The sequence below is a fragment of the Acromyrmex echinatior genome, unplaced genomic scaffold, assembly GCF_024713525.1.
Source record: "Acromyrmex echinatior isolate Ae372 unplaced genomic scaffold, ASM2471352v2 Scaffold20, whole genome shotgun sequence".
In the NCBI taxonomy this organism is placed as follows: domain Eukaryota; kingdom Metazoa; phylum Arthropoda; class Insecta; order Hymenoptera; family Formicidae; genus Acromyrmex; species Acromyrmex echinatior.
The window spans coordinates 1477799-1491365 of record NW_028259054.1 but is presented as its reverse complement, the minus strand read 5'-3'; the positions used below and the strand labels follow the sequence as shown (position 1 = coordinate 1491365).

The 13567-nt window shown below is 29.1% G+C and overlaps 2 protein-coding genes and 1 long non-coding RNA gene across 6 annotated transcripts in view; 1 reads left to right on the top strand and 2 right to left on the bottom strand.

Moving 5' to 3' along the window:
* Positions 1-5677, bottom strand: part of LOC105146162 (uncharacterized) — a 49525-nt gene extending 43848 nt beyond the window's left edge. Inside the window, exons 1-5 of one of the 3 annotated variants that reach the window (XM_087416339.1) lie at positions 5551-5677; positions 4766-5179; positions 4602-4673; positions 3708-4019; positions 2566-2866 (exon numbers count right to left, since the gene is read on the bottom strand). In XM_087416339.1, the coding sequence (XP_087272465.1) occupies positions 2735-2866; positions 3708-4019; positions 4602-4673; positions 4766-5161 (912 nt within the window). In that variant the 5' untranslated portion in view covers positions 5162-5179; positions 5551-5677 and the 3' untranslated portion in view covers positions 2566-2734. Of the gene's footprint in view, positions 1-2565; positions 2867-3707; positions 4020-4601; positions 4674-4765; positions 5180-5550 lie in introns of those variants that run through there. The other 2 variants (XM_087416340.1, XM_011056248.2) reach the window with 2 other exon arrangements.
* LOC147906605 (uncharacterized) overlaps positions 1-13567 on the top strand; it is an 83024-nt gene that overhangs the window by 28422 nt on the left and 41035 nt on the right. The gene's annotated exons all lie outside the window — the stretch shown is intronic.
* Positions 7823-10558, bottom strand: LOC147906607 (uncharacterized). The gene is made up of 2 exons (XR_015548357.1): positions 8129-10558; positions 7823-8067 (listed from the first exon to the last, which is right to left on the bottom strand). It is a non-coding gene; the product is annotated as an uncharacterized LOC147906607 (long non-coding RNA).

Sequence of the window (13567 nt, the reverse complement as noted above, 5' to 3'; positions counted from 1 at the left end):
TATTGCCTGTATTTTTCAAGTAAGCGATCAGTTTCCGGATAGAAAATGTTTTGTAGCAGCGTTTAGTTTTGTTTAACAATTCATGGATCTAACATTCCTGCAAAGAATAACGGTATGTAAGAATAAAAGTATTCTACAATTTCAAAGGTATTCTGGAGACACTGATAGTTTCTTGGCACTAAGCATGCTTCCTTTACGCGAACCGACGAGTTGCGTCAGATCGATTATCGATTCTCAATAACGGCTGTCCTGATCGAGTCTTTAAGTACACTTAATCGATAGCTTACACTCCGTATCCGATCGTATTATACGTGGTTTTATTTTTTCTGTATGTGCCCTACAAGCGGAGATATTACGCAAAGTTCCGAACTGTCACTTTTCAGATTAAGATATGTCGTCGTCATTATCGTCGACCGCATTCCACACATTCCTTTCGTGTCCTCCTGACATTTTTTACGCAAAGAGCGCTAATGATACATATGATCAGCGAGCGTTGCGATCTGGAGACAGGATAGTGTCTCGGCGCTAAGCATAACGTGAGTCTGTATTATGATAGTGACTCGGTTTTTTTCAAAACAACAAGATCGATAAAGTAATAATAAAACACGCTAATAATTGCTAAAAACTAGGAAATGATAATGAAAAAGAGATTTATTCGATCTGGATCTCCATTTGTTTATAACTTAATATTTAACAAAAGGAAATCAGATGAAAACGAAATTATACGCTGGTATTTATTAACTAAGCTAGGAAATCATAATAAAAACTAAAGTATTTTTCAAACTATTCAACTTTTAAATGTTTGAAGGTGGCTCAAAAATACAAAATATAAATAATAGGGAGCATACAGTCACAACGATAGATGTTAAAACGAAAGTCATATATTTAAATTTATCATATAAAAGCATAGTTTCGATCAAGATTTGGCCATCATCAGTACATCAAGATAATAAAGAAATACAAAAAATTAATTAATTAAGCAAAAATCGCTAGTCAAAAAGATAGTAAAACAAATATCAAGATGACAAATAAAAAAAATATATAAAATTAAAACAATGATCGCTAGTGAATAAGATCAACTTTTATTATAGTATCAATGATATATATTTCGAAAGAAAGAATCGCTTTTCTTCAAAAAAGTATTGCATTCCCTAAAAGTGCTATTGTAAAAAAAATACATGATTATTTGTTTTTGTTTAGAAATAGTACCTCATCATTTTGTCATATTATTTACATATGTTATTTATATATATTTATATGAATATTTATATGAATATTTATATATATTTATATGAATATTTATCATATTCAAATTGTCTTTATTTATTTATAAATGGTATGTAATAAAAATTAACGTGTCACTTCTTGTTTCTAACGTCATAATTCAATATGGCTGTGGTGACTACTCAGGAATCTTAAATCAAATATAATTTTATTATGTTTGATTTAAGACTCCTGAATAGTCACCAGCCATAATGAATTATGACGTTAGAAGCGAGAAATGACACATTAATTTTTATTACGTACCATTTATAAATAAAGACAATTTGGATTTAACAAAATGATGATATTGCTTTAAAACATTTGTAAAAATGGACAAAAACTATGCTTATCTCCCCTGACAGTCAATAATTAATTGTAAAAAGTGATAAGAAGCACGTGTAAGTGAAAATAAACTACACATGTGCATTGAATAAAAGCGCTTCATGTACCTTTTATCACATTTTAGGATTATTTATTGACTGTCAGAGAGGACAAGCATAGTTTTCGTCCATTTTTACAAATATTTTAAAGTAATCTCATCACTTTGTGTTATCCAAATTGTCTTTATTTATAAATGGCACGTAATCAGAAGCGAGAAATCTACATTTTTCGCTTCTGATGTCACGATCAATATGGCTGTGATGATTACTCAGGAGCCTCAAACGAATACCAAAGCTATCGCGTATATATAATTAAAAGCGACGACATAAAAAATAATAAACTTCTTCTAATTATAATCAGTGTGGCATATATATATATATATATATATATATATATATATATATATGTATGTCAAAAATATATAATAAGCAACATATATAAACTTACTTTTTAAAAAAGGCAAAAAAAGGCGCTAAGCATATGTGTTTCTCGAGAACCTAAGTATTCAACCCAATTAATATAGTAGTTTTAATTTTTCTTCAAGGATATTCTTATTAAAGGTCTTTTTATTTCAATCCAAGTAATATCAATTTTAATTCTCTATCAAAAATTATTACTCTTCGAAAAAAAATAATGACTAATCGTGTTTGCTGTTTAATAGAATTGACCAATTATAATTGACAGTTCATCGATTCGGCTTAATCGAGTTGATGAAACCGGTACTTTGTATATAATACTAAATATCCAACCCAATTAATAATAGTTTTAATTTTTCTTCAAGGATGTTCTTATTCTCTATTAAAAATTATTACTCTTCGATAAAAATTAATGTATCAAATGAAAAATTAAAACTCAGATGCTACAATCTTAACCAATCAAGTTAAATTCTAGATATCAAATTAACAAGTAAAATACAAATAGTACTGTCTTGTTTTTATTTAACTCTGATAATATGTATCATTTATATAAAAGATTTTATATCAACAAAATTGGTGTCAGATTAAATTCCTCAAAATTTTATTCGTAAAAGTATTATTCGTAAAAAAGATTTGATATCAACAATTAAATAAAACAATTTGATATCGCCAAGTTAAATTCCACGTAATTCGAATATCAAATTGGGGAAATTAGTGCATTCCGTTTTCCAAAAGATGGCTCCGGCTGTTATGAATAGTTCATAGCGACAGCTGATTTTGGCGTTTTTAGAGAGGTTAGACATCTGCTAATAATATTTTTATTACACAATTACACAATTACAATGCCAAAACATATTATGTAATACGACATAATGCAATGTATATAAAGTATTCATATCAAATTTATATTTCATATCGATTTATTAGAATGTTAATTAAAACTTTAAATGATTATTATATATATCTATATTTGAATTTGATTCTAATTTGTCCTTCTATTTTCTTGATAAATATAAATATTATATAAATGTCACAAAAATATTTCAAAATATTATACTGATATTTCTCTGATATATCTGAGTAATATTCCTGTAATTCATTTTCGCAAACATTGTAATATTACTATAACATCTCGATAATACTTCAGCGGTATTTCTGCTCATTATAATATTGCAATGGAAAATGATATTGCTGTGGTATTATTATGATATTACGTGCTATATGAGTATTAATGATGATTTAACGTTAGTAAAAAGCATTTTAAAAGCGTTTTCTGAACAAAACAAATGAATTGGAAGAAATTAATTCAGAATTCAATTTGTAGGAATATAAAATTCTAAATTTCGAAATTAATTCTGAAGTTGCTTCGCAAAGAATTCCTTCTTATTTTTAAAAAAATCAGAGAGCTTGAGGAAAAAAATCAAAGAAATAAATGTAGAAATGATGCACTCTTTTCTTCTAGTAAAATCTTATTTTTCAAATAAACTTCAAATCAATTCCAAAGTTTCTTCACAAATTATTTATTCTTAAAAAGCTAGAAGAGAGCTTAAAAAAAGAAATGATGAATGCAAAATTTCTTTAAAAATCTTGTTTGTGAGGTATCTTGTAACTCGTAAATACGAAAAGAAAATAAGATCGTCGACTCACTTGCAACTGTTTCACCTCTATGTTGCGGATTTCCAATAGATCCCGCGTGACCGATATTACTTCCTTTAATGAGGCCACTTGATTGTTCAGCGCGTTGATTTGATTTTCCTGATTCGCTATCACGCGATTACGTTCTTCGTACATCAATGCCGGCTGTATCATTTGTTCACGCAACTGCTCTTCCGATTGTTGTAGGGTATCCTTGTCATTGCTATGATTCATTATCGCAGTATAATACGCTTGCAAGGCGGCCAACTTTGTCTTCGCATCTTCAAACTTCTTCTGGTAACTGTCGCGCTCTTTTGTTCTTTTCTATCGATCATAAGGATTTTAGATCATCCATCAATATAAGATATATATGAGAGATGGCAAGACTCTACAAAATCAACTTTTAATTTTTTACAGAAAATTGTACACGAAAAAAAAACGGTTCTGCTGAAATATACAAAAATTTAGTTACATACAAAATAATTTTGTTGTACTATTAAGTAATAGACGCTCAAGTATCCATTATAATTATTTGGTTGCTAAGAACTCTTAAAACTCTTTAGCAGTGTTATCATCATTGAGCATTTTAGTTATTTTGATCTAACGTAATTATATATTTTCAGATCTGTATCTAGCTAAATTTTCAGATACTTGAGCAAAGTTATTCTTTCCGTGTAAAGGATTTTTTTAAATCAATAACATACACACATGAAATATAATAATTATAAATGGAAGATCATTGATATGCATGTATGTTTTAACAGTAAACATGTGAAAAGAGATAAGCAAAGAAGCGAAATCAATTTTTTAAAAATTGATTTTTTACTGAAAACATAGAAATATAACTTCGAGTCGAAATGATTTGATTCTATCAGAACAATCCGCATTTCCACAGAATTTTCTCACCCGCACTTCTGCTTCCAATCTGGATATGTATGCCGCAATGTTATCTCTTGCATTCTGCTTTGATGTATCGACCTAGGTACCACATAAGAATTGATAAATAATAATTGCAAAAATAACAAAAAAATCAGTTATTTATTATCTCTCTTATTATCTCTCGTTTTCACCTTTTCTTCGTTGATAAATTTCGGCTGTAACACTTCTTCACTTTCAGCATAGTTTTGCGCTTTGACTTGTGTTACATTCACATCCTTCACAGATACATGAGCAGGTACATGAGTGATTATATCAGTAGTCTCTTTAATATATATATCTGGATTATCGATTTCTTTTTCTCCAAGTACATTTGTGTCAATTTTCGCTTCTATTAAATACTTGTTTTCAAACTGCGCATTTAATACTTCTTTTGCAACTTCCACAGGTGCAAGAGGATCTTCCCACATTACATTGGTACTTTTCACTGCGATAATTATGGCTGTATTGTCAGCACAATCGGTCCTTATCATTTCCATAGGAGGTGCATCTTTTTCGGCTGTGAGATCTGAATTCTCTGTTTTAGACATCTCTTATTTTCTCTTTCTCTACAAGAATGACGAAAATTGTAACTTTAATCAATAATGATCAAATAACGAAGAGAACGGAACATAACTAAGACCATTGACCTTTTGAAAAAAAAAAACAGAATATTGATACTTTTCTTTTGTTCACATTATGTTTTTCGATTCCAACGAATATAGAATATCACGTCTTAAATTCTTTCTAATATAAATATTCTTTTTAATATTTTTGCGTAAATGAACTTTCAACATGTATGTCACACATATATCACAAATCATTAGAACTATAATGAAATATGTTAAAGATATTTCTAATAATTAATTCTTTTTACAATTCCTTAACAAAATTATCGTGTTAATTATGAACAATTTGCAATATGCTAAGGATGATTTACCTTAAAAAAGATACGTATATATATTTGATATTTTTCAATTGAAATAAACTAATTTCATCGAAACGCGAACGTTTCCAAACGTTAACCACTCGGACATCCGACGACTAAGTAGAAACGTAAAGTATTTTTGGCTGTTCGACGTTCGTTCTATTTCGAGCTGTGTCTCAGTTGCACTTTAATAATAGTGGTATATAAAATTACATAACAGGAACAGTTTGTTTATGGAAACTAAATTAATTCATTGTTCATTAGTTCATTGAAATGGAATTAGTTTACATTTGTTTAACAAACATGGTATACACACACATATATATATATATATATATATATAAATGATGATATATAAATCGTGATTTAATATTACAAAATAAAATACAACATTATAAAGTGATGTTAAATTTAATGTAAACAATTTATAATATAAAAAATTTAATAATCTTAAGACTAGAAGCGTGCAAAATGCCAACTTCAGGCTCAGGCTCGGTTGAAAAATTAGAAGTTCGAACTCTGTCAGGCTAGAGCTTTTAAGTGGGGAGCACAGACTTTTTCATAATGCATGATACATATAAGGCATAAGAAATTCAACCAATTAGAGTTCATTATTTCATAGAAAAAAAGGAAACGAAGAAATTTGAATGTACATTTTCTTATGTTTTACGGAGCTTTTCGAACTCAAATTTCTGAAGCTCGATGTAGCTTAAAATGTTTTGAATCGAAACAGTCAGTGCTGCGTATTACAGTACGCGCGTTATATAAAAGCTCTGATTAGAGAACTTTTAATAAAGTGTTTTTTAAAATATTGTAAAAAAATAATAATTGTAAATAAAAAGAATATATTCATTATATATAATAATAATAAAATAATATTTGTTACTAGTACTGCATAATAAAAACAAAATTATAGTTATTTATAATTATTTAGTTCAAAATTTATTAGTACAAATTAACAATCAAAATAATACACATATTAAAAAAAAAAGTCTTTCTAATATCATAAATATATCATAAGCATCTTCTAGACAGGCATTATTTTTGTATTTATTACATTTAAATGCGATGTTTAAAATAATCTACAATTTTTTCATATTTTTTTCACTTTTAAGAGTATGTAATACATTTTTTAATACTTTTCCAGTTTGTCTTTTTGTTGAATGATCACAATTATACAAATTTCTTACGTTGTAAAAGTATCTCAGTTTCTTTTCTTTTCAATAATTTCTGCATTTTCGTATATTTATCTAATAATAGTTAGATGTACAATCTTATTTTATTACTTGAAATTGGAAATTGCTAAAAGATGGAAATAGAAAGATGAATTTAAAAAAGTTTACTATAATGAATAACGAATAATATTTTAAAATTCAAAATATACAATACTTTTTGTATAAAAAATCGGTTCGTTTTTCAATTTTATTATTTTTGAAAATATTTATATTTTTAAATAAGATTATCTTAATTTTCAAATACAAAATTGTTTAGTTATCTAGCATACATCAAAATACTTTGAGACAATAGAAGAAAATTACAAACCGCATCAGTACTTTTAATTGCTGATTAACATGAAGATTCATGAAAGAGCAATTGAAGAAAGTTCTTTTAAAAATCGGTTCTTTGTCTTTTTCGTCTATTGTATTTTTATATATTGTACTTTTAAAGAAATATATTAAATTTTTCTTAATTGTTTGTTACATGTGAACATCATGTCTTTTCCGTTTTTCTTCAATAAAATGTTTTCAACAGCAAAAATGCTTTTTCATATACACATCATAGAAAATTCAAGAAGAATTTAGAAAAAAAATACTATTTCATCTTGTTTCGGGATCCTTTTGTTCCAGGATCCTTTTGCGCTTTGTAGAAAGTAATCGAGGACGTTTTTCCTATATTAAATAATTTTCGTTTTGTTTATGAAATATTTTCAGATAATATAAATAATATATTAGATAAGGTATAATTTAAAAGGGCTTTTTCCATATTAGTTTCTTGAGATCAGTTATACAATATTACTCTATTAACTCTACTTCAGACTAATTCAATTTTTGTTAATTGCTCTTGCATATCTAATAAAATATGTTAATCAGTAATATTTGTGTAATATCAAGAAATTATGTCGTAGAATTTACATTGTCTTCAGTTCCCAATTAAATTCAAATACAACTTGCTATAAATAAATAATGCTATAAATAAATAATAATATGATAATAATAATAATAATAGTAATAATAATAAAAGATATATAAAAAGTAAGAGCATAAAAAACCACAGCACAAGTTACAGTTTGTGATATTTAATTATTATTACATTCATTAAAACATTAAACGTTTCGGCCACAATCTGGTCATCTTCAGTAATTCAATAATATTCTTAAAACGCAGAGTTACATCTAGTTGACATTAAATTCAACAGTCGAGAGTTGTAATTAAATAAACATGTTCTTTTGTATGTGAAGATGCTTCATGCAGTAATGTTACACGGTCAATTGTCATATCAAGAAAAGTGTAGAACAAGAATTTCCTGATTCTAAATGAAATTATATATATTAAAATCTTCTAGTCAGAATATAAAGAAAAAGAATCATTACCTGTTTTACAGCAAAAAAACCAAACGATGAATCTCGAATATTTCTTTTACACAGTTAGAATTTTGTCGTGACATTATGTGTTGTTATTTGTCCTATCATATATTTTACCACTGTTTATATATATAATAATAATAAAAGACTATTAATCTTTGCACACATGTGTCTCAAGATGGACATAACATTCCAAATTTTTATAATATTGTTACGTCCGTATCGGTAAGAATAGGAAATAGCAATCAGAACGGCGTGACACGTGCGAATAGGGTCACAAAACTGGCGTAGAGGAAGATAAAGATTGGAGAGTATTTCTTTGGATAAAGAAGATACGAGCAGTCAAAGGCGCGTCTCAGATCGAACAGCAAATCAAAAGACGACTGCCCATACTCAAATTCTCAACTAGCATTATTAACTCGAATTAACAGAATTTTAGAGAAAATTAATTTATTAGTTATTTTTTATGGCAAGAGAAAAACAATAAAGATGAAGTTGTTGGATGTATTAGTGAATTGTGTTTAATCCTTAAAAAATTGGATCCGTTTTGTAAAGTAAACACCACACCTAGAATGGCATACTTAAGTCAATTTTGATTGCTCAGAATGAGTTAGAATATATTAGAACATACATAAAAATGAACATATTTTAATAAATTTTTTTTCAATCGAAACACCAGACAGGAATATAACGGTAGTAAGCAAATGTGCGTATCCTTAAAGGTACATTCTAATGTAAAATTTTCAAAAAATCGATATTTTTGTATATTTCGATTGTACAACATTTTAAGAACACACTATCAAAATTTCAAAAAGAAATTCAAAGAATTAAGGATTGTACAGCCAAAAGTCTATTTATTTTTTGTCTTCAAAATTTTAGAAAAAAATTCGAAAAATTAACGATCAAAAGTGCTTTTCCTACAACCAAAAGTTCTTTTGCCAAATGTTTGAGGTAATTACTTTATGGATCAGGAATCGCTAATTAACGGTTAAATAGTTTAATTATTATTTGATTTTTAAAAAATCAACTTAAAATAAACTTTAAACGTATTTTTCTTAAAACGTTGTTTTTTTGGACGGTTGATACAATTTCGGAAAAGCTAATCAACCAATTTAAAAATTTCTTACGACGTTGTATTCGTAGATTAACTGCCGCGTAAACTAGAATAAACCGGTTTCACTAAAAATTAAATTTTTTATTCAACTTTTTGAGCGAAAAAAAAATTTTTTCACATCACTTTCTAAAAACACGTGTCAACTCGCAAATTTTCAATACTTCTAGTTTACGCGATAGCCACGCAAATAAACTTTAAGAAAAAATTTTGTTTTTTTGTTTCTGACAATTGGTTCTCGAGATGTAGTGTCAACCATTTGATCACCTTATTTTTTGCGCTTCTCAACTAATTTCTTGGAATTTTAGAATGAAAATAATGCTGTAAAAATTTTTTTCATATATTGACATGTGTATTAATAAATATGTGAAAAGTAGAACCGTATGTCTTATAGTTTTCTTTAAGAAAAATTAATTAAAAAAGCCTTATTTTTAGTGTGGTTACATGAGAATAAATCCTTAATAAAAAAAAGTTATAATTTATATAATAAACGAGTTTTGAAAAATAACACATTTTATTTTAAAAACTCTTACTTTTCGAAGTATTTGCGAATTATGTTTTGGAACATTGTCTTGATAAAATTTGAAACTACCTTGTATATTCATTATATTATTAACACTTTTTATTGAATTGTCTTTCAGAATACTTAAATATTTATTTTTATCCAAAATTCCGTCAATGGAAATCTAATTCACCCACCCCTTTATTTGAAATACAAGCTCAAACCATTAAATTTCACTGCCGTGTGTCATAGTTGGCTTCAAATTTTTCAGTTTGAATTCTTTGTTTGCTTTTCGCCATATCATTTTTCGTCCATCAGATCGAAAAATGTTAAATTTGCTCTCATTAGCGAATATTACATCATTCTATCATATTTGATCTTTAGATATAAATTCCTTGGCGAAAATTAATCTTTTCTTCCGATTTATTTCATTTATGAACTTCTTACGAGCAACTCTACCGTTATAATCACTTTCTTTTAATGCTCGACTATCAGAATGTACCTTCTAGCTAGTCTCTTCGCATAATTCTAAGGTCAATTTTGTAGTATTTAATTTAGGATTTACTTTTATTTTCCTAATAATTTTACGTTTATTCCGTAAATCAAATAATTTTGAACGTTCTTTCTGAGGTATTGATTCAATGCGATCTTTTTATAATATTTGCTACCGTAATACTATTACTTAAATTTATTAATTTACTGATTTTTCGATATGATTTGCCCTTTTTATAAAGAAAAATAACAAGGCGATTATCAAATGAATTATTTTTGCCTTTATGTCCCATTTTCACTAAGTTGTATGTGATCTTGGGGAAATTAGATTAACTCAATTCACATGAAATAAGTGACATATTTTGTATGACTTACTTCACGGTAAACAAGTAAGAAATAAACTAACTCGATTTCCGAAGGTCAATAAATATAAAATATATTGAGTGTTCGAATATTTTTGCGATTCTAAAATTAAGGATTAACTTATTCAATATTTTTTATATTGAAAACTACATTAGTTAAATAAAGAAAATTAATGTCTTTTTACATCTACAATGAGTATTTACAATGATTAAAAAACCGTAAATTTCTTAATCCTATAAAAACTATATTTCAAAAATAGTTTCTCTATTATTATGATGTCTGAATATTAATCGAGTCATTGTATATATATATATATATATATATATATATATATATATATATATATATACATACATACGAGGGCAAGTCAATAAATTTTTAGAAAAATATAGTAAAACACATTTTTTTGATCGATTCATTTCTATTTCTCAACATAGTCTCCTTTCAGCTCGATACATTTGATCAAACGATTCTCTTTTTTCAAGCCGTCTAATAATATGATTTGTGCAACCCTTCAAAATAAGCCTCTGTTTCGGCGATAAGTTGCTCTCTGATGGTAAATCTCTTTCCTCCGAACCATTTCTTTAGGTTTGGAAACAGGAAATAGTCGCAGGGGGCTAAATCTGGCGAATATGCTAGATGAGGAAGTAATTCGTAGCGGAATTCGTTGAATTTGGCCATCGGTGCCGGGCACGTGTGAATTGTCTTGATGGAAGAGTACTTTCTTTTTCGCCAAATGGGGACATTTTTTCTTTAAAATGTTGTTAAAACGGTCCAATAAGGCTGCGTAGTAATCGCCATTTGCTTCGACGGAAGGTAATCAATGAATTATATTGTGTGCATCCCAAAAAACTGTGGCTATCACTTTTCCGGCCGATTTCATGGTCTTCCCCTTCTTCGGAGCTGGTTCACTCGGTGAAGTCCATTGTTTTGACTACTCTTTCGTCTCGGATGTGAAGATCCATGTTTCGTCCACATTAATGAATCGACGCAGAAATTCATCTGGATTACATTGAAACTTCTCCAAATATTGTTTTGAAATTGTCACACGATCGCGCTTATGGTCCACAGTGAGAAAACGCAGCACCCATCTTGCCGATAGCTTTTTCATATCCAATTGTTTATGCAAAATTGAAATCACTGTGCCATGTGATATGCGTGTGGCCTTAACAAGCTCACGCACTTTCATTCGTCGATCAGTCAAAACTATATCAAGAACTTTATCGATGATTTCTGGCGCAGCAGCCTCAATTAGACGTCCCGAACGAGGTGCATCACATATAGATGTACGACGTTTAAATTCATTCACCCAATTGTATACAGTCGCAAACGCTGGTGCAGATGTACTATGAATATTATTCAACTCGGCTTTGATTTCTTTCGGCGTTAAACCTTTTATATGTAGACATTTGATCACTGCACGAAACTCGTTTTTTTCCATTTTGCAAAAAATACAAAGATTGTTCGTTTTAATCGTCTATAGAAATAAAATCACGCGATGAATTTCGCTCAAAATTTGACGGTAATCAGCTGAAAGATACTACTTGTCAAAAAATAATATGACACTGCGAATGCCCTCTGACAGATTTCCTAAGAACTTATTGACTTGCCCTCATATATATATATATATATATATATATATATATATATGTATATATATACATATATACAGAGTGTCTCTCTCTCTCTCTCTCTTTCAGACCACCCATCCACCCTTTTTATTTCCGCAGGATAAAATCCAGTCAAAAATATATTCAGACCAAAGTTGTGGGATTTAAAAAAATCTATTTATTGATCTTTTAGTTTGACCTTGGCTTTACTCAGATCAAAGTCGATTTTTTTAAATAAAATATCCTACTTTTATTATAGAATCTAATAGCCAATGTCAAGAGCTTTCCAAAACTCTATAATAAAGTATTAGGTGTTGGAATTAATTCGTAGCGTTTTTTAATGAAAGAATGTTATTTATTTCACATGAGCATTAAAAAATACATTAATGAAAGTACTTCCCATCACTTGTAAAACGCTACGAATTAATTCCAACACCTAATATTTTTTGATTAAGTAAATCTCGAGTTATGAAGATTAAAAGTTACAGTACCGCCGGCATTATCATTACCCAGATGTACCGCGTGGAGGATACCCAGTCGGATTTACATCTTTTGTATTTGTATGTGTGTGTGTGTGTGTACAATGGTATCCATGTACAATGCTCCCACGGTAACGTCTCCGTCAAATCCGGTACGACGTATCGTTTGTCATCGTATGGACTCAGAGCGACTTTCGATTCGGACATCATGTACACTTCGTGTAATTTAGATCATATACACGATTGACAGCGAATCATTTTGTTCTCTTCATTCAAACAACGCACGTAATTATCGTTTGCGCTGCGACGTTACTCTTTACACTTTTTACACCTTTTTAGTGTCCATCTTGCCGTCCACTCTCACCGCGTACATCTTCGCTCTGAGTCCAACGAATTCTGTCATTATAGCACCGTTGTTTTCGTCCTTCATCCGGGTACTTTTTTATTCGCGAGAGGCATACCGTACGCGTTGTTCACCGAATAATCACTCATATCAAATCTAGCGATATTGCATTTCATCGCATCATACGCATATTGTAAATCAAGCTGTCTGTATCGGTGTACATAATTTTGCACTTGTCGCGATACATCAGTGACATGTACTTGTGGTGAAATTCGTACAAGCAAACTTTCGATACGTTGAGTATGCACATAAAAATACCTACATAAATCGGCTTGTTAAACTTCACCTCGAGTTTGCGCAATTCGACGGCGATCAAATTTTCCGCAAAGACGCTACGGCCGTGGAAATTCGGTTTCGCGATCATTGCCTCCGCGCCGTACCGTCCGTCCTATTTTGTTACTAATTTTGCATCGACGTGATTTCGAACATTTTCCATAGTTTTACCGAATACTGCATTGTTCATTAATTTGTATAAATTTTTTCGAAAT